Source organism: Uloborus diversus, chromosome 2, assembly GCF_026930045.1.
Source record: "Uloborus diversus isolate 005 chromosome 2, Udiv.v.3.1, whole genome shotgun sequence".
Classification (NCBI taxonomy): Eukaryota; Metazoa; Arthropoda; class Arachnida; order Araneae; family Uloboridae; genus Uloborus; species Uloborus diversus.
This window is the reverse complement of record NC_072732.1, coordinates 4,172,832-4,199,591: the sequence shown is the minus strand read 5'-3', so window position 1 is coordinate 4,199,591 and position 26,760 is coordinate 4,172,832. Positions and strand designations below refer to the sequence as shown.

Here is a 26,760-nt window from a genome sequence, read left to right as displayed (position 1 = left end):
AGCATGCATACTTATTTTGTAATCAATAATTTATTTTCAAAATTTAAAAATACTGCCCATTTTTTTTAAATACATCAAAAAATTGAGGAAAATTTCAATTTTTTAAAATCTTTAAGGTTTTTTTATTTTTGCACTAATTTAATTTATTTATTTATTTATTTATTTTTTTTGCTAAACGATCACTATAATCATCTCTGAAAATTTGTGCATTCATTTGCTTATGAGTTTATTAGAAAATTTTCTGCGATTAATTATGTAAGAAATCAAAGTTAAAAAAAAATGGTTTTTAAAGGTTTAACATGCTCTAAACATTTGTATAATTTATAAAATGCTTATTCAATGCACAGTTTTGTCAAATATATTACCCGATTGCAAAAAGGGAAGCTATATCTTTAATAGAAAAAAAATCCTTAGGGATTCAAATGACATGAAAACACAAAAAAAAAAACATCATCGAGAAAAAGCAATTTAAAGTTCCTCTTTTGCATAAGAACACATAGCGAGCACGGCCTAAAACCACTCATAACTTTTTAAATATTTGAACTAAAGCAATGAAACTTTTCCCTTGTGTTCAGAATAGTTTTTAGTCTTGAAATGAGCAATAAATTTTTTTTTGATCGTTTCATCATTTTTGAGATACTGTAACCCCTTAACACAAATAACAAAAACAGAAACATGTGATTTGAAAAATGAGATTAATTTGCACACATTTGAGCACATGAAAAAGAGTCTTATTATGCAATTTTAAAGCCTTGCTGCAATCGAGGAGAAATCTTGAAATATCTGCTGTTGGATTTTCTATATAATGCATTATTTCCTAAATAGAAGACAAAACAAAGGATACTGGGGAAAATTGCAAAGTTATTTTTACAGCACCGAGTTCTTAGTAGAATTCCTATATTTACCTTCTTAACATGTAAAGGAAAATAGGGAGAAAAACAGAATTCACATAAAATGGGCTTTTACCAATCAGAAGAAAGAAATTCACAAAACTCTTCAAGTTAATTAGCTGCAAAATTATATTATATGCATGAATTCAAAAATGCTTTGATTTAAGATATCATTCTCATGTATTTTTAAGCATTCACTAAATGATTTGCTCAATCTTAAGGTACAAGTTAATGCTAAAAAATTAAGTTCTAAAATAAAATTAGGTATAACTTTGATATACCCCCCAAAAATTATGCGCCAAATTTGGCACTCCCTACAGACTTTTTAGGGTTGCTGTTTCCTATTTTGGTATTGCCAATTTAGGTTTTTTCAGCTTTTAGGTTTTTGCTATTGCCAAATTTAGTATTTTCTTGTATTTTGTACCATTTTTTGAGTTTTTTTTTTTTTTTTTAAAGTTTTGTGGGAACAATTTTTGAATTTCATATATGTTTTAGTGCCATTTCATTCATTTGCTATTTCTTTGTGAAGTGATCAAGCATGTTTCTGTTTTGCTGTATTTTGCTGCAAATCTGGTTGTATTTTCCAATTATATTTCTTTCTATTAATTATTTCCATCTTTTAGCTTTCAATATGCCTACTGTGCAAAGTGTTGTTGAAAAGTTTCCGGGAATTTTGAGTCGAAAAATTGGTAGTTGTTCTTCATTTTCGTCGGGTGGGCCGACAGTTGGAAGGCCAGGTATTGTTAATTGTTTATTTGTGCATCATTTGGCTCAGGATATGCAGATGTTAACTGATTTTTTGATGGAGGATGGATTGTTGAAGGCTGCAGTGTGTAAGAAATGTGGGTCTGGTATGAAACAGGTATTTTGCCTGGTGAGAAAAAAAGTCGCCAAATTTCCGATTTGGGGGGGGGGTATATTGAAGTAGTTCCTAAAATTATTATTTTGGTTAGGATGGAAAGAGCAATTCATGAAATTTCTCCATTAAATGTTTAAATACAAAACCCATTGTTACAAATTTTGTTTCCTTGCAATGAATATTAATAGTAATCACAATAAAAATTTTGAATCAAGGCTTCTCTGGAGCAAGCATGAAACTTATCCACTATCATTGCTTTCTTAGGATTTTTATGCTCGTCTATGCCAATAATCGAGAACGGGGCTAAGTAAAAACATACATTAGGATCTTTATCACGAGTAACTTGTATGTGGTGAAATGTAAATTAGTTTCACAAACCTTTAATATTTAAATGGTTCTAATTAAAATGGCACTCAAACAAATCCTAGAGGGGAACAAGGATTAATTTTTAGTGCCAAATGCTTAAAGTTTTAGACACATATATAGTTTTTTTCCCCCTCTTAGTATAAAGCATTGATATGAAAAAAAAGAGATGAAATTTTGTGATGGTAACATTTTCTTTTTCTATACCAATTTTAAGAAAGTTTTTCCAAGCAAATAATCACAACGTGGAATAGTAAATTACGAAATCATCATAATGTGAAACTGTAACATGGGCCAGCCATTTTGTAGTGTATATGCTTTGGTTGTGGGTTCATGTTAGGGTGCTCAACAAACAATATCATTATGGATACATCACTATTTATTCTTACTATGTACACTAGGCAAAAACACACATTCTATTTACAAATCCATCGACGCTCTGCTACACTCCTCTAGTCTCGTTCACCCAGAGTCCCCGTTCTAGTCTCGAACGCAGTTCTATCAGAGATCGGGAAACTCCGATATCCTCGAAAGCAGACACCACACATTTAACATAGCAAATTGGCAAGAAATTCATCATCCATTATTTGTTAATGTACAGGTGAACCAAATGACCTTCTAATTTTCTACTACGAGCAAAGCCATGCGGGTGCCCCTGGTCTTAAATAAAACAAAAAGGATTGTTGCCTTAACAATGCAACAGGGTTGGTTGACAACACACAAGACAAAAAATATGAAGTGGGAAATAATCATACTGCAAGGCAAGACAAGCTGCATGTTTATTAATCAACATCATGTATGCATTATTTGATATTACTTCAAGTTAAAAATAAGTAATTAAAATTAGAATAACTTATTAATTTTTGAAAGAAATCCCCAGAAAAAACATTTAAGTTTAAAAAAACTGAAAAACATACCTGGCAAAGAATAAGGCTCAATCACATACACGCTTGAGCGTCTGTTACGAAAATTAAACTTCACTTTAGGATTGTTGACAGACCACATCAAATACATATTTTCTTTCCCATTGCTGCATTCCGGAAGAGTCAGGTCGGCTTGGAGTGTTACCCTATAATTTAAGGTAATTTTTATGATTGAAATATGTTCATATTACAATTTGAAAGTACAATTTATGAATTTACAATTACAGTCATTTTTAAATCACTGCTACTCTTTGTTCTGGATTTATTTTCCTTTTTTCCCATTTGTTTCCTTTTATTAATGTAACCAAAAACTCATGAATTCTAAGGGTTTAACATAGTAGTATAAATTTCTACATGGATAAACATTAAATAAATACAAGTTGAAATTCTACTATTTAGCAACAAAAACAGGGTGAAATAACTTAAACTGATTTTGTTAAAAAAAAAAAAAAAAAAAAAAAACACTAACACAAGAAATATACAATAAAAAGATTTTCCAAAAGTTAATTATAGAAGTAAAATTCAAATAACAGTACATTATAATAACAAAATAAAAATAATAATTAAAGTAACAATTAAGATTTATGTTTCACTTTGAGATTTCAACAAATATTATAAAAGAGCTGCATTTAAAACTCCTAGTAAAAATTAATTGAAGACATACATGAAGCATTCTATTTTGAAAAGTTTATAACAAAACATACAAAATTAAAAATTCATTAAATAAAAGATGACAAAAAAATAAATAAATAAATAAATAAATAAATAAAATAAAAATTAAGTTTTTGAGCCATGTTTTTGTTATCTATAATTTATATTCTTTCTCTGGGAATATCTTTACACATTATTAGGGATAAACCCTTTTTTAAAAACATTTTGTGAAATGTTTACGAAAAGAAATTAAAATGTCATCTTCATTTTATCAATTTTGCGTTTTGTGAAAAATGGGATTGTAGGCTAAACCCTGTTTAGCCCTTATTTTTATATGTAAATAGTTTTCACGCATAAAAATTTACATAAAGCTGAAAACTAGTGCAAGAGCTGAACTCCTATGTAAATTAAACCATGAAATGAACAGAGTACAATACTGCCGTGTGCAGGCAGTAACTGCAAATTTTTCATTTTTTTTTTCGCATTTTTGTCATTTATTGTACGTTATCTTCATTGTACAAGTTCGCTTATTTGGTTTTCTCTCAAAAAAGAGGCGCAAAAAAGACGTCTAATTCGGACCTTTCCCCGTTGTTAGTATGGAGTCCAAAACATTTTTGTTCAAACAACTCAAAAACTCATTTCTGCAGATACTGCCGTTTACCTGCACACGGCAGAATAGTAGCTACAATCAGAACACTAAAGAATATATTAAGAAATTAAATCATTCTCATTGGAGTGATGTTTTAAGTGGGGTTCCTCAGGGATCAGTTTTAGGGCCTCTTTTGTTTATTATATTTATGAATGACATCAATGAAAATATTTCTGGAAGCATGAATTGTTTTGCTGACGATGTAAAAGTTATGGGGATTGTCGAAAATGAAGAACAAGTAAAACAGCTGCAAGAGGATTTAGATCATATTACTAAGTGGGCAGATAAATGGGGTATGGCAGTTAATGTAGGGAAATGTCAAGTGCTACACTTAGGTCATGGAAATAAGCGTATGAGATATCGTTTACAGGGTTCAGTCATAAATCAGGCAGAAAATGTTATGGATCTGGGTATCTTTATAAATCAGGACTTCAAGTTTAGTCAACAGTGCAGTATTGCTAGTAACAAAGCCAACAAAATGCTTGGGTTCATCAATAGATCTATTTCAAACAAATCTAAGAAAGTTCTTCTGCCTTTATATAGGAGTTTAGTAAGACCTCATTTGGAGTATGCTGTTCAGTTTTGGTCGCCTTATCTGAAGAAAGATATTTTTGTATTGGAAAGGGTTCAAAGAAGGGTAACTAAATTAGTAAGGGGACTCTCAGATTTAGATTATGATACCAGACTTAATAGGCTTAACGTGTATAGCCTGGAGCAAAGGAGAGTCAGAGGGGACATGATTCAGTTATTTAAATTTATCAAAATGAAAGATGTAAATGGATTAAATTTTTGCGGGGAAAGCAGGACAAGGGGTCATTGTTTTAAGCTATTTAAATCTCAGGCTAACTTGGAAATCAGGAAAAACTACTACTTTAGCAGGGTCGTGGGCACTTGGAATAGCTTACCGGAAGAGGCGGTAACGAGCAAGGGAGTGGATAGCTTTAAGAGGGCCATTGATCTTCATTGGGGACTAATTAATTGACTAGGACCAGCCTAGCTGGGCCCAGAGCCTGTTGCTGGTCGTCACATTTGTATTTGTATTTGTATTTGTATATATTTACGTTTCATCCACCATGACAGAGGACTGTGTCATGACGTTCGAGTAGGCTGTCACCAGGGGTCCGATGTAGGGCTTCCGACTAACGACGTGTCTGGCTTCGTATTTCTCGTTGATGGGATGTTCTGCGGTCAAGATGAAGATGTACTCCTGCTCCACTTCCAGCAGGCTGGAGTCCAGAGTGAGGGAGGCAGTCCTGATCACTGAAAGGGGTAAGACACAAAATCTTATCAGACATTACTGAAGGACTCTTTGCAATGTGTTGGCTTTTAAATTTAAGTTTTATATTCATTATTGGTGCATAACATTGTCTACCGAACAAAAAACAAGTGCTCCCATTCCAAAGTGGAAAGCATAATAAAGAACTTTAAAAAACTATTTTTTTTTCTCTACTTCTACAGCACTATGACTAGGGATTATTTCAGAAATACTCTTGTGCAACAAAGTATTAGAGTTTTATCTTCAATTTTAAACTGTTTAGAAAGATTAAAAGTGTCATAAAATCGAGAGAATTTCAAATTAACTAGCATATTTTTCTTCTAAATTGCTCGTAAAATTGTGAGTGTTTGTAAATTAAGAGGTTCTTAAAACCAAGCATCATCTGTAGTCAGGGCTAAATTTGGAAGTGTAGAGGCCCCGGGGCAGCTAAGGAGTGGAAGCCCTTAATCAGGGTTCGAAAAGATCATCATATTTTGGAAAATATCCGATACTTTGATATATATCTGACTATTTTGATTATACGTATATATCCAATATTTTCGACCCGTGAAAGTTAGGATATTTAATAAAAATTGTATTGTGGGGGCTCCTTTGTTGTGGAGGCCCCGGGGCAGTAGCCCCGCCTGCCCTCCCCTAAATCCGGCCCTGTCTGTAGTAAGAATATTTTTTGGGGAATTTAAGTAGAGACATTGGCAGTTCTTAGAGCATGGATTTGTTTTGAAAATAACAAAAGAAATACCACATTAGCACCAAATTTGTGGATGAAGGCCCCGTTCAGAACTAAAGGCGAAATAATAACATAAAAACACTTCTATAGTTTTCACACAAATACAGAATATCAATGTTTTAGAGGGGAGTTGTAATTTAAGATTCACATAAATTCACACCTCACGTCCTAATGATCGGGAAATTTTTAACAATTGTATTTGAGTTTTCAAAGATATTCCTTAAATACCTGTCACAGAGAGATTTAAAAAAAAAAGGGATTTTCAAAATGTCTTGAATTTTCAGTACACTTACTGAGCAGAGCGTTGGCAATTTCCACCTCTAGAGGTCGCTTGTCGGCCCTATTCGCTGTCCAATAAAACTGAGCATCTCCCTTGGGGGAGCTGAAATGGCCGACCAATGTGAAGACACCACAGTTGGGAATGGTAGAAGGTCCACTGATGGCCACTTGTGCACTGCTTACGGGTTGCGGGTACCAAACGTCAATTGTCTAGGAGATAAAATAATATTGGTTTAGCATCAACTATCAACACAGCTTTTGTATGAGGAAGATATAATTCAGTGGTACTTGCTATGTGGTCTCCAAAGGGCGCCCATATAGGGGGGCAAGAGCCCCCCCCCTTTGAAATTAGAACTTCCTTGTTTTTAATACTTTTTTCTTTGCAAAAACAAAAACATTTCTTCTCCAGCCATTAATGAGTAAGTTTTTAAAACTGTCACATTTTAAGGACTCTAATCTGTCCAGAAATCGGTTTGCATGGGAAAAATATTCTGCTAAATCATGCATAAAATATCTGAGCCCCCCCCCCCTCCCTTACAATTTTGCATATGGGCGCCTATGGTGGTCTCTGATTGCTCGAGGTTATTTTGCAAGCAACAATGCTTCTCAACCACTGTTCTGTTATAGCAGTTTTTTTAAACATGTTGCAACAGCAAATATTCATAAACAATTTTATTCAGTGCTTATTTTCAATATACTAAGCATTTCAAGAGTTCTTTATTTTCAACCAATTATATATTTTTGTAGGTATGAAAGGAACAAAAAAAAAATAGTGAATAAAATGTCATTAATGATTGCAAAACACTTTTACAGACACAAGAAATGAGAGTATAGAAAGACAAAATAAAAAGGCCTGTGAGTAGACTGAGGGTACACGGTACATAAAGAGGAAATAACACAGTATTTTTCGCGTGCATTTTAATCCTCACTGAAACACACTGTAACTTATCCTTCAAATATTTCTTATTTAACCTCCAATGTAAGTGGCGGACAATATTTTAAAAAAAAACTACATGAAAAAATATTTTAAGTTAAAAAGTGAAAAATTGCAGACTAGCAGATGAATTATGTGCAGACTTGATGTGACACAGATTTCGGTTAGAAAATTTTCAAACAGAAAACATATTTAGGCCATTCTACCATAACACACAGGACAAAAAGACAATAAAATTTCATTAACATTTTGTCATATCTCTTTTTATTTTTATTAAACAGGTGTAAGCAAATTTTTTAATCTTTACATTTGATACAAAGATACTCCTGACACAGTTATATTTTCATTAAACAATTTTATTATGAAAACTTTAATTTATTTGCCCGCGGTCATGTGCGGAATATCCAAAGTCAACTTCTTGCAACCTGCTGTATGAATGAGTTAATATTTTTGCTCTTTTAATATACTAATGTTAAAATAAATGGTAGATTTGAAGAGCAAAGGTTCAAATGTAACTGAAATATATCTCATTTGCTTCGAAACAAAAGTTCAAACCATGAAAAAAAATTATATATTGGGCCATTCCACAAAAAAATAGTCACTTTGTCTTGCATGTGACAGTTCATACTATTAAAAAGTAGTAATTTAAAAAAGTAATGACAAAATCTTTTGCTCAAGGAATCAAACATTTGTTTGTAATCTGTTAAGCAATTAACTTTTTATCATTATCGTTTTAAATTATTATTTAATGAAAAACATCAAACGCAAGGTGCGGTACAAAATAACCAGTTACCATAGAATGTCCCATTAGCCTGAATTAGTTTTACTTTCTATAGAGATAACGGTAAACACCCCCCCCCCCCTCCCTCCCCGCAATAAATGTCACCATCTGTATAGACAATAGAGTAATACATCTTTGTTCTTGGAATTTTGGAATCCTTGGAATTTTTATTTTAAACATCTTTATAGAGTTGTTTAAAACAAAAATTCAAGGAAATTTCAATAAAAGTATAAAAATAAATAGTCACTTAAATTGACATTCATTAGAGCTTAATCAATAGCTTTAATGAGAAAATTCAATGAAAGATTACTATTTCACTTCCTTTCTCTTTTTTTGTAAAATTAAGAAAACTTTTCAAACTCACCAAACTCTCATTCTTTGGGAGGGAATACTTTTGAGCATCTTGCTTCAAAATGCCCTTCTTGAAAGTCACTCGAAAAGGATTAACTGTAAGGTATAGAAACAACATCTCAGCTCGTGTTCATCAGGACTGTTAATTCAACACATGATAGTTTTTGGCAGAAAAAATAATTTTCAAGATTAACCCCTTTCCATGACATATATTTTTGAAGAAATCATTAAAAGGAATTTCTTTTCCTACTTAAATTTGTTCAATAAAGAGTTTTAAAAAATATTTTGTACAAAATGAAATTTTAAAAGCAGTATCTCTATTTTGACATACAAATAAAAATTGATGGATTACAATAATGTTTTACTCTCATACACCAACAGCATAGCTGACCCAGCAAATGTTGTTCTGCCATATAAATATTTTCTAGGTAATATTTTGGTGGTTATTTAAAAAATAACGAATGTATTGTAAAGCGGGGATGAGATCTTTGGCAGAAAAAGGAATGGAGCACTGTAGACGATGATCATCGATAAAAAAAAAGAAAACACCAACATTTTATTTTCTCAATACAGTAATACACACGTACAAATAGACAAAATTTTTATACCATTCAAAATTTGGCACACACTGCTTTGTGATACAAAACAAATGCAGAATAAAATGTGAACATGATGCGATGCTCTGGCAAAATGTCTGAAAACTATCAATGATTAAGGCTACAAAGGAATATGAAAATCGTTTGTTTTTTAAATTTTGAAGATACAATTATGAAATTTTTATGCGTTATAGACCTTTATGAGGTGAAGTAATATGTAAAGTTTTGTTGAAAAATTCTGAATAGAGTTTGAAAAACAGAGGAAATTGATTTTTTAATAGTAAATATTTGAAATGCAAAAATCACACCATGAGCACCATTTTTTTTTAACTTGATTTTTTGTATTTTTCTAGATGTATATTTCATATTTAAAGAAAACTTGGGGAGCAAAATTTCATTAACCAAAAATTTTTTTTCAAAAGGAGTCAAAAACAATTTTTGTTAAAATTTTTGAATTTTTCTGAAAAAAGTCAATAAAATTGAGATTTAATCCTGATAAAAAAAAAAAAAAACTGATGGAATTGAAAATTTGCTCCCTATTTTTCAAAAATTCGTATCTCATTATCAATCTGTAAAAAACTCAAAGCAATTAATCAATTCCTGATCTGAAGGGAGCGTTTGAAAGACACACATGAATCGAAATTTTATGAATATGAGATATTTGCATTTAAATGAAACAATTGTTCCAAAAATGTATAATATCACACTTATCACACTGACAGAACAACCTATCTGTAAAAATTGTCCGAATAGAATTTTTTTTTTTTTTTTTTTTTTTTTTTTGCTATGAATAAACCACAGTTCAAAGATTAGTTTTAAGGAAACAATGAAAAATCAAAACTTTGGTTGGTTTTTCGCATTTTAGGACTCCAATTGTAGCCTTCAAAAAAGTTTTGTTATTACCTTCTGTTTGTCTACAAATAAAATGTATGTAATTAATCAAGCAAGGCTTTTACAATGATTTTCAACAATGATTTTTACTATGATTTTTTACAATGGTTTTTATAATGAATTTCAACAATGGTTTTTGCAATGATTTAAAAAAAAAAAGTTTTGCATGTGGATACCCTGATTACCTAGCGGTATGAAATATACTTTACAACCTATTCTCATACCTACTAAATACACATAAAAAAATTCATAAAAATCGGTTGAGTTGTTTCAGAAGAGTTCAAACACTAACACTGTGACAGGAGATTTTTATATATTAGATGATATTATAAATTTCAGAGCCTGGTACAAGAAACATCAATCAAACTTTTTAAATGACATTAATGCCTACAAAGTAACTTCAGGGAATAAAGATCACCCTTTTGTACAACAGAGCAAGAATCAAATGCTGCATCTCCCCCCCCCCCAACCTTTATGTCTTGTATATAATATCATCTATAAAATTTTGCATATAACAATGCCCAGAGTCTGTCCCAGACTGTCTTTTTATTAAAAACGAAAAAGTTTGCAGGTTAGTGAAAACTTTTATTTTAAAAACTGTAGAGCATGCATTAAAAAATAAAGGAATAACTAATGTAGAAAATAAAAGAAATTTTTACAAGTGAGGGGCTGAACTTTTTTTGTATCATGTCCTAGCAATACTGTTTCCCGTGTTTTGCACAATTTTGAGTATTATCTATTTTTTTTTAAATATTATTTAATTTTTTTGCTTTCTGGTTCTTTTTTAATGTGAACTCTGCTATAATTCATAAAGAACAACACTTAAACCTATTTTATGAATTTTAAAATCTTTGTTAAGTGAGTCAATTTTAATATTTTACATACATTAAAGGAAAAAAATTGGTATGAAGCATTTTAAAACCTTTTTTTTCTTTGCTGACCATTAGTCTGAGCGCTTACTTGCCACACAATTAATAATATAATAATAATAATAACAAATTTAAAAAAAAAAAAGAAAAACATCTTTAGTAAAATGTTGTTTTTACAAAATCATATAAACAATTTGTGAAATCATTGGCAACTCATTTTCAAAATCCTTAATCAAATTTTTAGTTGTGATAATTCATATCTTTTTTTTAAATCTTCAATATTGATAGAAAAATATTTCATGAAAAAAAAGATTTGTAGGACAAATTATGATTATTGTTTCAATTACTTTTTTTTTTAGCGTTTCATCTTACCTGTAATAGGATTTTGCACTGTAATAATCATCTGTTGCTTTGTAGCCCACTTGCACATAGCTCCATCACCTAATCTTCCCAAGGTTTCACTGTTTAAAATATTTGAACACTGGTCTAAATTACATAAATTTACAGGTCTGTCAAAGACTATCACAACAGCATGACCTAAAAAAAAATACATAAAATCAAACAGACAATTAATTGCACCAGTCACAGCATTGATTTATTGTTCGATATGAAAGAATAAACTTTTTTCTACAGGCAGGGAGGGTAGGTCGCAAGCCCATGTCAAAGATTCCTGCTTTTATTTATGTGCTCTCATGTTCTTGAACTGAACTGTTTCTGAGCACTATTTACAGCACACAGGGAGATCCAATTTTCTTGAATTTCTTCACATGTAAGTTTGACCTCTCTTAAGTTTAATGTCACAGAAAATTTCAGAGATATGGTTTGTCTAATACAGTGGTGCCCTACGGCCTAGGGACCAAATGTGGCCCGCAAAGCTGATCTATGTGGCCGGCCGTTGCGTTTAATGTTACGAAACAAAAAATATATTCTGGAACCTTTCGAAATTCTTCTAATAATTTTCATTCAGCATTATGAATGATTGTTGGAATTTTGGAACCAAGTAAGCATAAAATGGTTCCTACAGGGATCAAAGTGAGCAACTGACAACATATAGGACATTTTTTGAAAAAATATCGGACACATTTTGAAAAAATATAGGATTAATAGGACACCAAAAAAATGATTGAATTTTGCATACACATCATAAAAAAGGTACCTTTTAGTGCCATTGATGAAAAAATGTATACAAAAATTGTTAGACATACCTTATTGATTCTTTACTGTACCATAAAAATTTAAATTTCTCAGATGCAAAAAATAAATAAAAACGATGGTACTATTATGGGAAATAACAAATTATTTCAATTAAAAATCAAAATGGTTTAGCAACAAATTACATAGAACTGCTGACTCTTTCTGAGCAGCTTTTAAATTTTTTATTACCAGTGTCTGTTACGGCTTGCCCCGCCTCAATGTCAAGTCCTAATTTTTAATTTCGTATTCGCCTCATCTATCATTGCCTGAGCTGAATTGATGCTTTCGTTACAACCTTTCAGTTTATCTCAAGAAGATTTTTTTGTTACATCATTCAATTTAGGTTTTATAATTTTCCTTCTTATTTCTTCCAGTTTTTTTTCTTTCGCAAGGGCAGTGCGGGACACTTCAATATTTTTTAACTTGAATAAATGTTTTTATGGTATTTTGGGGCAATCGGGGCAACGTTTTATCAACATGAAATTTCAAATCTTTTATTAGATCTAACTCAAGTAAATTTTCACCAGTTTTCCCTTTAAGAGTTTCTTTTTTGATGAAGCAGGGCATAACATTCAATGAAAAATGACATAACTCGTTATGAATAAGGTGTAGAATTCCTCTGGGGTACCAAAAAAAATAGGATTTTTATTGGAAATATAGGATTTGCAGGAAATATAGGATGGTTTTTGACCTTTTTTGAAAAATATAGGATTTATAAGAAATATAGGACAACTTTGATCCCTGTTCCTAAAATACAGATACTAAGTTTGTATCAATAAAATAAGTATGTAAGAAATAATGATGACAGATATTTTGATCTGTATTTGTCTTTCATTTTTCTTGTTTTCCCATGCTACCTAGAAAATAATTAAATATATTTAAATTTTATATTTGTTGTGGCCCGGGAGATTCATCTATACATAAGATGTGGCCCGCAAAATAAAATGGTTGGGTACCACTGGTCTAATACATTGTATACACTTTTTAATTCTTGACCCCGAAAAAAAGAATTTATAGCTCCAGATATGACTACTAAACTGGCAAAAACAAGATCCCCCAAGTTAGTTGGTGATACCCTTACAAAGAATAAAACCAAGTTAGATTATTTTGTAAAATATTTTCATTTCCAGAATTATCCTAATTACGCTGTTTATATGATAAAATAAATAAATAAATAAGAGTCAAACATAATTATTTTAAGCGTCAAAAGATCTCATTATGAATATCCCTTCCTCAATGCAAAGAAAAAAGAGCTTGTGGATGAAAGGACATAGAAAACAAGCTTTTGTTAGATGTCAAAAGGAGTGAGAAAAGTATTCCCAAAAGTCTTTTAGCAAGCAATCCACTATTATGGAGTTTTTCAACAAATAATGTACTAAAAAAATGAGCCAAAACAAAGATTTCAAAATTCAAGTTGAAAGTTACTTCTTCATAATTTTCATACATATTTATTTTATATGTACTAATTATTAAATTATTTTGTAGTATACTTAGCTTATTTCAAAAATTGTTTACCAAAAACATTATTTCTTTCATATAGAATTTGTCCCATGCCCTTTTTTTTTTTTTTTTGCTCCCCTGAAACATGCATTAGCAATTGTCAATCCTTAGTGCTCACTCGAATAATTTCAACAATGTTTTATGATTTTGACATAGGTTGCATTTTATTGATAATTTTTATTCTTACTGCTCTTTAAGGGGCCACAGTATCTCAAAAGTGAACAAACGATCAAAAAATATTTTATTGCTTATTTTAAAACTACAAATTATTCCAAACACAGGGTAAAAGTTTCATCACATTAGTTCAAATATTTAAAAAGTTATGAGTAGTTTTAGGTCATGCTTGCTATGTGTTCTTATGCAAAAGAAAAATTTTAAATTGCTTTTTCTCGGTGATTATTTATTTTTGTGTTTTCATGTCATTAGAATCTCTAAGGATTTTTTCTATTAAAGATAGCTAGCTTTAAAGTAATACTTTTTGCAGTCAGGATAATATATTTAACAAAACTGTGCATTGGATAAGCATTTTATAAATTACTCAAATGTTTAGAGCATGTTACATTTTTAAAAACAATTTAAAATATTGTTATATAAAAAGAAAATATTACGATTTTTTACATAATTAATCACAGAAAATGTTTCAATACATATATAACCAAATAAATGCACAGATTTTTAGAGATGAATATTGTGATTGCTTAGCAAAAATCTTTTTTCGAATAAGTTCAAAAACAAAAAAACCTTAGGGATTTTTAAAAATTGAAATTTCCCTAAATTTTTTGAATTTTTAAAAAAGGTGGGCAATATTTTAAGATTTTGAAAATAAATTATTGGTTGCAAAATGAGTGTGTCTGTTATGGTTTCAAAGAAAAACACAATATTCATAAATTTAAAAAAAAAATTTCAAAAGGTAATGTAACCCCTTAAGGATTAAGCTTCCCCACTGCACTCCTTTTTCTTTGATTCAGACAATACTGGATTACACGCAACCAAGATCAAAAGATTTCAACAACTCTATCTGTTAAAAATAGAGCACAACCAGAACTAGACCCTAACTCACCATCTTCGGCAATATAGTACTTCCTCATCTCTGGGGGAGAGGCATAAAACTTCAGAACGAACGATCTCTTGAAAGCATGAATGCCGTTGAACGACTGGGCTATGTTCAGCTTCATTGAGGTGCTCGGGTAAGGAATGACACAAGTGTCCAATGTGTTGACTTCGCTCGGTGCCAGCCTCAACTTTGAGGGCCATCCTTCAAATTAAATAATAATATTATTAATAATAATATATAATACATACCTGCCAACCTCCGAGAAAAAAAATCCGGAAGATTTTTTTATTTTTATCCACAAGATTTTAACGCAAAATAAAATCAAACAGGACACCTACCCTCTTTACATTTAACAATATATTAGTTTTGAATTTCATATGAATTGAAATTACTTTCGTTTAGTAAATATTACTTTTATTGCTTTCTTTAAAAGTTTGGAAATAACATTTGTTGCTCATCTTAAAAAAAAAGAACGAAGCAAAAACAGCTCGAATTGAGAGAATGAGAAGATAATTGGCGCCGAAATTGTGCCCCTAGTTGCCCGCCGCGACGCTTGCTTTGATTGGATCCCGATGAAGTCATGCGCTGTATCACTCCGTAACGTCATAATCTTGCCTCACTTCTTCTCGTGCTATTCTCTTACGGCAACCTTTCCTTGGCTACTTGGCCTAAAACGCGGTGCCGCGTTCCACAAAAGTATCGTTAGCGCCAAAATTGGCGAGATAATTATTTTTCCTACAAAACGTGAAAAATCCGGAAGATTTTGCTCATAACCGGAAAAACGGAAAAGGACATAAAAATCCGTAAAACTTCCGGGAAATCCGGAAGGGTTGGCAGGTATGATAATAGTATGAGTCAATTCTTAACACTCCTAAAAAGAGTCCAGACAAAATAGATTAATTTTAAAAAATCTATACGCAGTATTCAATCTATATATTTTTAATTTTTAAGAATACAAATTCTAAAAAATAGAATTAGTCTTTAATGGCAAGTGCCATACAAAAAAATATCTTTATAGCTGTAGTTATTCCAGTTAAAAAGCTTGTAAATTATAGGATCTAGCACAATGAGATACAATAGAGCACAATGTTTTACATTATAGCAAGATCAAAATAAAGAAACAAATAAAACTATCCTGACTTAATATTAAGAATTATGACATGAAGAAAACTTTTAGAGCAAGCAATCAATTTTATGGATGTGTTATGATCTATAGTCTCCAAAAACATTGCCTAAAATGGCTTTAGAAATAATTTCTAGTAAAAATTTAAAACATTTTAAGCATGTATTTCAGTATTTTTTGCGTAACCGAATTACGCATCATTATGTGTCTCTTTTTTTTTTTTCAAAAAAGCCTTATCTGATTATTTTTCATGATGCAATATATATCTAGATATATATCTAGATATATATCTAGATAATGCATAAATTTTAGCCAAAATTAAATTCAACACCAAGCTTAAACTCATTTTTCAACTGAATTTAATTTAATTATTTTTATAACTTTCTTCTTATTATTATTTTTATTTATTTATTTATTTATTTATTTTTATTTTTTGAAACTGAAGTTAACTGCTGGTTGGTTTTAAAGTGATCTTGAAAAGAACATTTCGTTTTAAACATGAGAATTATACATTTGTTAACACAAAGTTATAAAATATAAGTATTTCATTGATAACAATTAGGTAATAATGGTACAAAAATATTTAAAAAAAAAAAAAATCTTACATTTCCTTTTGTCAAATTATGCTAATATCAATTCAGTTATAGTTACAGCTATGAATGGGTGAAATAGTTTTGCATACATTTATTAGTATTTTTCAGTCTCAAAATCAAAGCTTATATTTCACACAACCACTTTTTGAAGGTTAACCCAGAAGTCTTGTTTAAAAAAAATGAAGTATTTAAAAATTAGCATTCCAAAAGAGACTGAAATGAACACATCTTCTACCAAATCAAAAAAATATAGCCAATTAATGATTTCTAGCTAATTAGGAAAAAATACTAATAGATTTAACACAACCTTTTGCTGAAATATTATCATTAATATAAACCCCTTGCCTTGTTTGCTTGAAAACAGACAGGAGCGGATAAAGTGATTTGCATAAAGTAATTTATTTCGGGATGGGCAGGAGCAAAATATCACAAGAGCTTTCTAAATTTAAGCTTGTAAAATATTAAAATCTTTATTTCCTTATTCTTAATGAATAGGTTTATTTTATTTTATTTGGGGGGATGAGAGGGCTCATTGCTTCTCGTTTAAATGAATCCTTGGAAACAGATATCAATTAATTGCTAATTACATATTCCAAATTAAAAATACTGAAATCTAAACAAAATAGATGAAAATGAAAGTAATAGAACGTGAAGTGAATTCTGAAGTAAGTTAAAAGCAAATAAATAGGACTTTCAAAAGGAAATATTTATAAAACATTAATATTTTAACTTTTTTTTTTTTTTTTTTTTTTGCTTTTTTAAACAGATTTCAGGAACCAAAACACATGAAGCATAAAAAAATGTACTTTTTAAATAGTATAAATAATAGAAAGTCAAACCTTCTCCTGTGATTATGCAAGTTAGAGGAAGAGGAGGAACTTTTCCCCCAGAAAATGTAACCACCAGCTCTTTATTGCCATCTCTGTCAAATACAGCTTTGGTAGGTGACATAGTTGTGTACTCGGCTGCAGAATAAATAAATAAAGATGAAAAATTAAATTCAACAAAACAAAAATTTTCTTTAATTTTAAATGTTCAACATAATATTAAATTTGGTAGCATCTAAACTGGACATTATAAATGCAATATTAACTCAAACAAATACAGTAAAATCTGTGAAATACACCGCCAGCTCAGTCATTTCCAGCCGAGGACTGCAGTTTCGTGCTTATTAGCACTCATCAGCCCGGCATAGGAAAGTGACTGAGCTGGAGGTGGAAAACCTCTTAAGGAAGCCAAGAGTGCGAAACAAACTGGTAGCTAATATAGAATTAGCAGACCAGACGAGTGACCGAAGCAATGGTTCGGTTCAACTCGAAGATTGAACGCGGGGCAAGGTATATTCAGTAAATTATCGCCCATTAGCCAAGGCTAAAGCAGAAATACGTGAAATACACCGCCAGCTCAGTCATTTCCAGCCAAGGACTGCGTTTCGGTCACTCGTCTGGTCTGCTAATTCTATATTAGCTACCAGTTTGTTTGTCACTCTTGGCTTCCTTAAGAGGTTTTCCATCTCCAGCTCAGTCACTTTCCTATTTCGGGCTGATGAGTGCTAATAAGCACGAAACTGCAGTCCTCGGCTGGAAATGACTGAGCTGGCGGTGTATTTCACGTATTTCTGCTTTAGCCCTGGCTAATGGGCGGTAGTTTACTGAATACAGTAAAATCTGTCTGTAACAATACTGTTGGACCTAAAAATAATACTGTATTAGGCAGGTTATCGTTACAGACAGTTGAAACATTTATGCAAATATCCCCTAACCTACATCGTGTATATGATACACTGAGTTTTATTTAGAAAAGTGAACTTAATCCAAGTAATTTAAAATTTGAATAATATGTAAATGTATAATCTCTATAGTATAAAATGAAGTCCCCAAAAAGCGTCTGTGTGTTTGAACTCGCAAACTCGAGAACTACCCGGCAGACTTTGCTGAAATTTTCAGTTTCTTCCTTTAAGTCCTGAAAAGGTTTGCAGACCAGTTTGAATAAAATTCGATGAATAGTTCTTTTTTTATTCCAATTTACGTCCAATTTTCACATAAATTCTCAAATATGGGGGTGAAAATTACTTGCACATATTAATATTACATATCGTTAGAAAGGGTAGAATTTTCTGCGTTCTACGCAACTTGTTTCAATGCTCTAACTTTATTACGGCGGGAGTTATTTGCAATTTTAGCTCGAATTTTTTAGGCTCAGCTGAAATCTAGGCACTACTTTCTTCATTAAATAAATCAATAAAAAGCGAAGGAATTGTCCCACAGCTTTCTTTTTAACACCACTGGAAAGAGCAGCTTTTTTAACTCAAGATCTAACTCGACCTATGGTCGAAAAAATAAGCTTTTATCTTGGAAGGAAGAAAAGTTACAAGCCTTTTTAAATCAAGTTTCAGAAATCTCGATTCCATTCAAATTGTGAACCATTTTCTTTCGCATTTTATTTCCTTAAACTTATTTTATTTTGTGTTTCCATGGTTGTGCATTTTAAATCTATCTTTCTGGATTTAATTTCTTAAAAGTATTATCTGTCATCATTGTTTGGAAGGGAAATCATGATGTTTTTTTATTTATTTTTTACGCCTGATTGTTGAATATACGTCACTTGACACAATTTTTATTTTCAAGGTGGACCGAGCAAAGCCTTGCAACACAGCTAGTAGTAAATAATTAACAGCTATTTTTTCCATTTAACAATTTTACGCTTTTATAATTAATGAAAATAAGAATTGAAAACTTATATACATTCTAGGCAAGGGCATATTTATTACTATCAGTATTTGGAATAATTTTGCCATGTTAAATTTTGGTCATTTTTAATATTGCCCCTTAAAAATAAAATAAAAAAGTAACGGCTATAGTTAACAAAGAAATTCCAAATATTTCTTTGCATCAGCTTGCTCTAATTCTTTATCGATTGTATGCCAGTACCTACTCAGCTTTTCCCAAATTGACCTGAATTTTATTTCATTTTTATTATCTCCCATTCGGGATGTAGTATCTAAAATAGAAAAATGCTGTGATAAATAAATAAAATTAATTTTTGTTTTTTTTAAAAAAGTGCATAAATTATTGTTATAGAAAGGTGCATCAGAAATATGAATATCGCTATAGGGAGGTTGAAAATATATTCAATAAATGAGAATTCGGCCAGGACTAAAGAAAATACAGTGAAGAACCGTTTATATGTTTTTGAAGGGACTGTATGAAAAAAGAGTATAAAAGAAAAAACGTATAATAGACATACGATAATGTGTATTTGACTCTGCATTGACCAATTTAAAAAACGTATAAATGATAAAAACGTATAAAAGTGAAATCTATAAACGGTGCTCCACTGTATCATTATAGAGAGGTTTATTGTTAAAGACAGCATTGTTATACACGGGTTTCACTGCATTAGTTTTCTGTGCATAAGCAAACTATGATATTGTTCAAGCTGCATTTTTTGAAAACTAATTTTTATTTTAAAGAGCAGAAAATCTATTCCAGGTTCAACAAGGAAATAGAAAATTCCAAGGGTAGCAGGGATACAAAAAGAAAAGCTTTGTTGAAATCTATCCAGGGCCGAATTTGGAAGTGTGGAGGCCCTGGGGCAACGAAGGAGTGGAGTCCCCTAATCAGGGTTCGAAAAGATCACCATACTTTCGAAAATATCCGATACTTTGATATATATCCGAATATTTTGATATATATGTATATATTCGATATTTTCGATCAGCACTTTAATAGTAAATGCATCCCCTGACCCGTGAAAGTTAGGATATTTTGTAAAAATTTTATTGTGGGGGCCCCTTTGTTGTGGAGGCCCTGGGGCAGTAGCCCCACCTGCCCTCCCCTAAATCCGTCCCTGAATCTATCTATATGTATACGGTAGAACTTCATGAATCCAAACAAATAAGAAATCCAGGTTGTCCAAATTAATATGATCATAGGTACATTGACAAACCACTGCAAACAGTAGAAATTGTACTTTGAATTCACCAGAATGAAATAAAAAACTTAAATAAGAGAAAGTTACAAAAATACAAAATACGATCTACTAAAACACATTATTGCGCTAACTGGCCTTTTATTAACACAGTATGTACATCTTAGTGGCTGCCCGAATTAAGCCAAGTTCGGTTTAATAGGGGGTTTACTGTATATTGTCAAGTGAACAGAGCAATCTTTAGCAACTTTACTACTGTGTGATTGAGTTGGAATTTAATTATTTACTGCTATTTTTCTCTTTTTTTCTTCTCCACCTTTTTTATATTTTTCAAAAAAGAAAAAGATTTTTTTTTTTAATGTATCATATTTTACATATTCTTAGCTTCACATTTTCACAATAGTTTATGCATTTTTTTACACATTTTGAATATATGTTTATTTTATGAAGTTTCAAAAGCAAGTATCATAAGAACCCTGTTGAAAAAGTTTTCAATTCAATTCCTCTTTTCTGAAATATACACAGGGGTGTCCCACCTACAGGGAGGAAATTTTTAGGGGGGGAGTTGATAGACATCAGTAAACGATATTCAACTACGTTCTCATTCCTAATGTAATGTAAAATCGTCTTCATTCAAATTAGATTAACTTCTCAACTTTTTTGACAAGCGTAAAGTTTCAGGTTTAGCTTGGCATCCTTGATGCCCAATCATGTGCAAACGAGGCATGTAAGTATAAATAGTGAACGATTCCAATCATTTATTTTTCCAGGGTTTATTTTTATTAATTTATTTTGTGAGTGTATTTATTTTAGTTACAATGGACCAATAAATTTTTGGTAAGCTTTTAAACAAGTTTCCAATGTACATTTCTTCACATTGACATTAAATCTGCATCTTCTACTGTGTTGTATCCTCTCTGGCTGTATAAGCAAGTAATATTGTTGACTGACTTACAGAACTTAGCCTTTCGGCTTTCCATTTAAACATTGTAAGTTATCAGTTTTGAGGGGTACTTTCCTCAGTTTTAGTTGGGCTCTTGGTTTTTTTTTGGGGGGGGGGGGAGGGGGGTTTCGCGATATTTAGGGGTGTGTGCCCTTGCTTTTAGCCAGGGTGGGAACCCCTGATATACAGAAGCAGACCAAGGAAAAGAAGTGTGGATTGAGTGGAAAAACAACAACAAACAAACAAGAAGAGAAAGGAACCTAAAACAAAAAAGAAAAAGATTTTTACCTTCTTCATAAACCAAGAGCTCTGCACCTTCTACATAATCCATTTCAGGAAGCTCCCCAACTTCAATCTTGATGCCCACACGATATGTACCTGAAGACAAAAGTCAAGCTTTAAAAAGCACTAATAAACTCAGAATTAATATGGAAAATAAAAAATTTCATAATCGAGTAAGATTCAGGAAAAAAAAATTGGTTCGACTATATTGTTAAGTGATGAATAACATTCACTATAAATAATATGTGATTATAGTTACCTACTGATACAGTAAAACCTCTCCTAACGGACACCCCTCAAAGGTGGACACCCCTCTTATGCAGACAATTTTTAATTCCCCAGTTCCAATGCAAATAACATTATTAAACCCCTGTCCTGCGGACACCTCTCTATTGCGGACGAAAAAATTTGTCCCGTTAGTGTCCGCATTAGAGGGGTTTTACTGTACAAAACATATTGGCAATACTTTAAGCTCACAGAATTTCAATTATACATTTATCTTATGCAAGAAATATTTTGGAAGAAGAAGAAAAATAAGTTTCAGATAATTGAGGTATTCAGAGCTTAAGTGGGAAAGTGGACTAAGTCGAAATTGACTTGATCCATTTTAGCCGGAATGTCTTTTATAATGAATTACTTAATTATTATACAACATAAATATTCTACTTTTGAGAAGAAGACAAGCATACTTTTGAAGAGGCTGCTTGAAGCTACCCTGCCTTCAAATAGGCAAAAGGAGAATTAAAGTTAAAACAACTGAGCAATATATACTTAGAACAGTACACAACAATATTCAATGAATTTTTAAAAAAAAAATATTCTTTAAAATATGAAGGGAAGAGTGTTTAACTTGTATGTGTTAGTAGAGATGTAAAATTTCTGGAAATTTTGAAATGGTGGAAAAAAATAGTTTTTTACCGGTTTTTCGGTAAAAATTGGAAAAAATGTAAAATTTGATTTTTTCATGAATAAAATTAGGGTTTCTTAATAGCTCTGTGTTTTTTGGAACATATAAAGGGTTAAGCATTAAGAAATATATGCTATCCACATATCTGCTTGACAGAAATACACATAAAGGTAAGATTAATTAGAAGAAAAAAAAAAGCTTTTTGTTTTATAACTGAGAGCTTTCATGATCAAACACCAGAAATAAGTCAAGTCGTAATTCAACCATTAACATTGGGTAATGTGTGTCTAATCGTAACAATTACATTTGCTATTTTAGATTGCCTTTGAAACTTGAAGTATTAATTGAAATTTTCGACTTTCAAACATGATTTTTTTTTTGAAAGAAAAATAATGCAATGTAACTTTACTGTCTGAAAATGAAAGCTATTGAGTTTTGATTTTTTCCAATCCAGTCTCAGACCAAATCAAAACTAAATTGGTGTTTCTTAAGCTGAACCAAAACTTAAACTACAGTTTCAGTTTATTCATACGGGCGTGCTAAGTACAGTCGTAAAAGTAGTCATACCAGCCCTTTTGAACAAATTTGAGTAATTATAACCAAGTTGTTCTCTGTTTCGTATTTTACTTAATAAATAATTGTTAAGAATATTAAATGATTATCATGTCGTGGATCGAAAACACATTTATTAATGTTGAAGAAACTATCTACATAAACAATGACAAATATGTAATACTTAATAATCAAAGAACCAAAGCAGAGTAAGCACATAGGCTATTTATAGTTTTAGTTCCAGGATTAGTAAATTAACCAATTAATATGCTTCTAATGTAAAACAACCAATGAGAAATAAATAAATAAAATATAGACAAAAGAAAGGGATTAACTTAAGAAAATTTAGGATCCCCGAGAGAGCTTCAAGTAAGCCCTGACCAATAGCAAAACGTTATTGAACCAAGTTTACTTTAACCAATTAAAGTGCGATTATATATATTTCAACAATAATTATAATAAAATATTATTTAATAAACATCAAAACTTACCGAGGGGAAGTTTGACACTGCATTGAACGTAGCTCCCGTTTCCGACTCCGGCGAATTCTGTGCGATTTCCGAGTGCATCGTTCCATAAAATTTCAACGAATACGCACTTCAGATTTCTTGTTCTTCCCCTGAAAGCTCCTTCTACTTCAACCTAGATCCAAAAAAATATTTCACCTGATTATTTGTGTTAAAACAAAACAAGTTGAGGGAACAAATACATATTATTTTAATTTGTTTAGGTAACTTTCTTAAAATGACCACATTTTGTTAAGATGACATAGATTATTAGCATGGATGCCCACATAGTGGGGCATGTGGAGGCTCAAGCTCTCCCCCCCCCTCCTTAGAAATGAGAATTTCCTTGCTTTCAGTAACACGATGACACATATGTCATCGTAACAAAATGTGTCACATTTGTCACACACAATGTCATATGTCACACATGATGTCACATTATTTGTTGTCACACTCAAGGCCCCTCCCCTAGAAATTAAGAATTTCCTTGCTTTTAGTAACACATTTTGTTACAATGACACACTTGTCATCGTAACAAAATGTGTCACATTAGTCACACACGATGTCATATGTCACATTTTGTTAAGATGATATAGATTATTAGCTTGGGGCAAGAGGAGGCTCAAGGCCCCCCCCCCCCCCTAGAAATTAGAATTTCTTTGCTTTTAGTACATTTTTCTTTGAAAAAATTTAAAAAATATTTTTTTTTTCAACCATTAATGAATTAGTTACTAAAAATGTCCAATTTTAATAACTCAAATATGTATTAATCTTGCTAAACCATGAGGAAAATATCTGAGCCCCCTCTTACAATTTTCCTTATGGGCACCCATGATTATTAGTCCCTTTATGCGAAACCATGAAAACTATAATTTAAAAAATATGAAAACCAATCTGTCTAATATTAAAAATTTAAATTCTTTAAGGAAATTGAGGCAAAAGTTTGAGGAAATTAGTTTTAGATATAATTATTGAACTTATTACTTAAAAAAACTGCTTTTCAATTTTTTTTTTTTTTTTTTTGTAATACAAAAGCAGCATTTTTCATACCCTTTTCACCAACCCGAATCTTCATTTGGATTACTACCTTTAAAACATGGAATCTGAACTTTTAGTCAATGTTTCAGAGAATGACTTTTAAGGAAATATCTTTTCACTAAATGCATTATAATAATTGATCCTTCCATCATGCTTTAGAATTGAATTTTGAATATAATTTGCATAAAACTACAAAATACAATGACAATGAATAGTATATTTTAATGAAAATGTATACATACCTGACTGACCATGGGTTCCACCTGTACCAGTAGACTATGATCACTGAAAACTTGCAAAATTTTAAACCACAAGTAAACGAAAGGGAAAAAAATACCCTATTCCTCTTAGATCAGACCTTACAAAATTCTGCAGGAGAATTTCATAATCTGTAAATCTTTAACAACTTGGGGTTCTCGACTAATCCATTTCGTAATTCTAGGCCTGCCTGACCACAAGCTCTTTAAATATTTGAAAGTCAAATAGATTCTGATAGACAAAAGAGTAGTACTTACTAGAGACGTACCGAGTACTCGACCAAATTTTGATCAGATACTCGGCCAATACCGAGTAGTTGTAAAAAATGGAATAGTTAAGGCAGATTTTAGAATTAATAAAGGAGTGCAACCATAACTGCAATCATTTGCAATTCAAATTTTAATTTTTTGAGAATAATGGAGCTTGTTATGCTTCAATGGAGTAAATCTTTTTAATGTCCGCAAAGTTAAGAAAACTTATTTACCAAAAATGGAGCAGTGAAAAAAAAGGAAATTTTTTTATCATGTTTGTCGGACTAGAACCGAGGGGAGAAGGGATGCCTCTTGTCCCGAGCCTGATGGGGCCCAATATTTTTTTAAGTAGGCATGAAATATAGAGGTAAACAATATGGAAAGGGACCCGGAAAAGTCCTTTGTGACAGGCCCCAAAATTTCTGTGCATGCCCCCGACTAGAACTATAATAGATTAATATAATTTGTTTTAATTCCAACTTGATTAATCATACTTATTACTTATTGGTTTATTTTTAATTTTGAAAATTACCTTTTTATGACATTTTTGACACAAACAAAATCTTTTACATAATATGTAATTAAATTTCAGCTGGAATTTTGTTTTAAAAACTATTATATGGACATGGAGGTCTATACCACTATTCCAATAAGTTCCAAATTCATCACGTGTGTGTCGGTGGTTCTTCTTAAAAGATATAATTATAACTCGGTACTCGGTACTTGGCCAAGTAGTGAAAGGCCGAGTACTCGGCCAAAGTGCTACTCGGTACGTCTCAAGTACCTACTAATCTCCAAACTAAATCAGTTCTAAAGTGCTGTACAAAAGTTCTTGCGTCAAAATAGCAATTTGGCCTTGAATTTGTAGATTAGAGAGTATGACTTATAAAATCAATGAAAGCATTTTAAATGCACTAATTTATTTTGCCATATTTTTCCATCGTCGCCCTGGTTGTAATTTCATCTCTTTGTGCCATAGAATTTTCTTGCGTGTCAATATCCTCTGAAACTAAAACCTGTACTATTTCTTCCAGGATACAAGCCACCCCACAAGGTTCTAAGCCTAAATCTCCAAACAAACAGCACAATGATACCTGACCTCTCCTTAGATATATAGCGTATGAGCATGCTCGTATTATAATCATCTAAATGCTGAAATATTAACAAAATTAATTTGCATGCAAGATAGGAAATTTTCCCTCATATCTTTTTTGCTCGACAATTGCGCGATTAAATTTGTTGAAGAAAAAACTAACACCATCAAGAAATGAAGAAGACTGATGAATTAAAAGTTAGTAATTCATGAAGGAAATTATTTTTTAATTCAATCATAAAAAATTACATTGCATAAGTTTTACAAAAATGCTTGGTAGATTATTACTTACATTTGCTATGACAATATCTGAAATCTAGTATTCCATGCATTAAAAACTAGGGATTGCAATACCGGTATACCGAATATTGGTATTTCGAGCAATTTTGCAATACCGATATTTGCTGAAAAAAATACCGATATTTTCAGTATTAAGGCCACTTTTCATACCAAGCCTTACTGGAGTTAGACACTTTATAGAACAGGCTCATGAGCAT

The 26,760-nt window shown here is 31.3% G+C and overlaps 1 protein-coding gene across 1 annotated transcript in view; it reads right to left on the bottom strand.

Moving 5' to 3' along the window:
- Positions 1–8,801, bottom strand: part of LOC129217760 (uncharacterized) — a 38,188-nt gene extending 29,387 nt beyond the window's left edge. The window contains exons 1-4 of the mRNA XM_054852101.1: positions 8,697–8,801; positions 6,632–6,827; positions 5,397–5,595; positions 3,030–3,181 (exon numbers count right to left, since the gene is read on the bottom strand). Coding sequence (XP_054708076.1) covers positions 3,030–3,181; positions 5,397–5,595; positions 6,632–6,827; positions 8,697–8,801 — 652 coding nt within the window. The remainder of the gene's footprint in view (positions 1–3,029; positions 3,182–5,396; positions 5,596–6,631; positions 6,828–8,696) is intronic.
- Between the last annotated feature and the right edge of the window lie 17,959 nt (positions 8,802–26,760).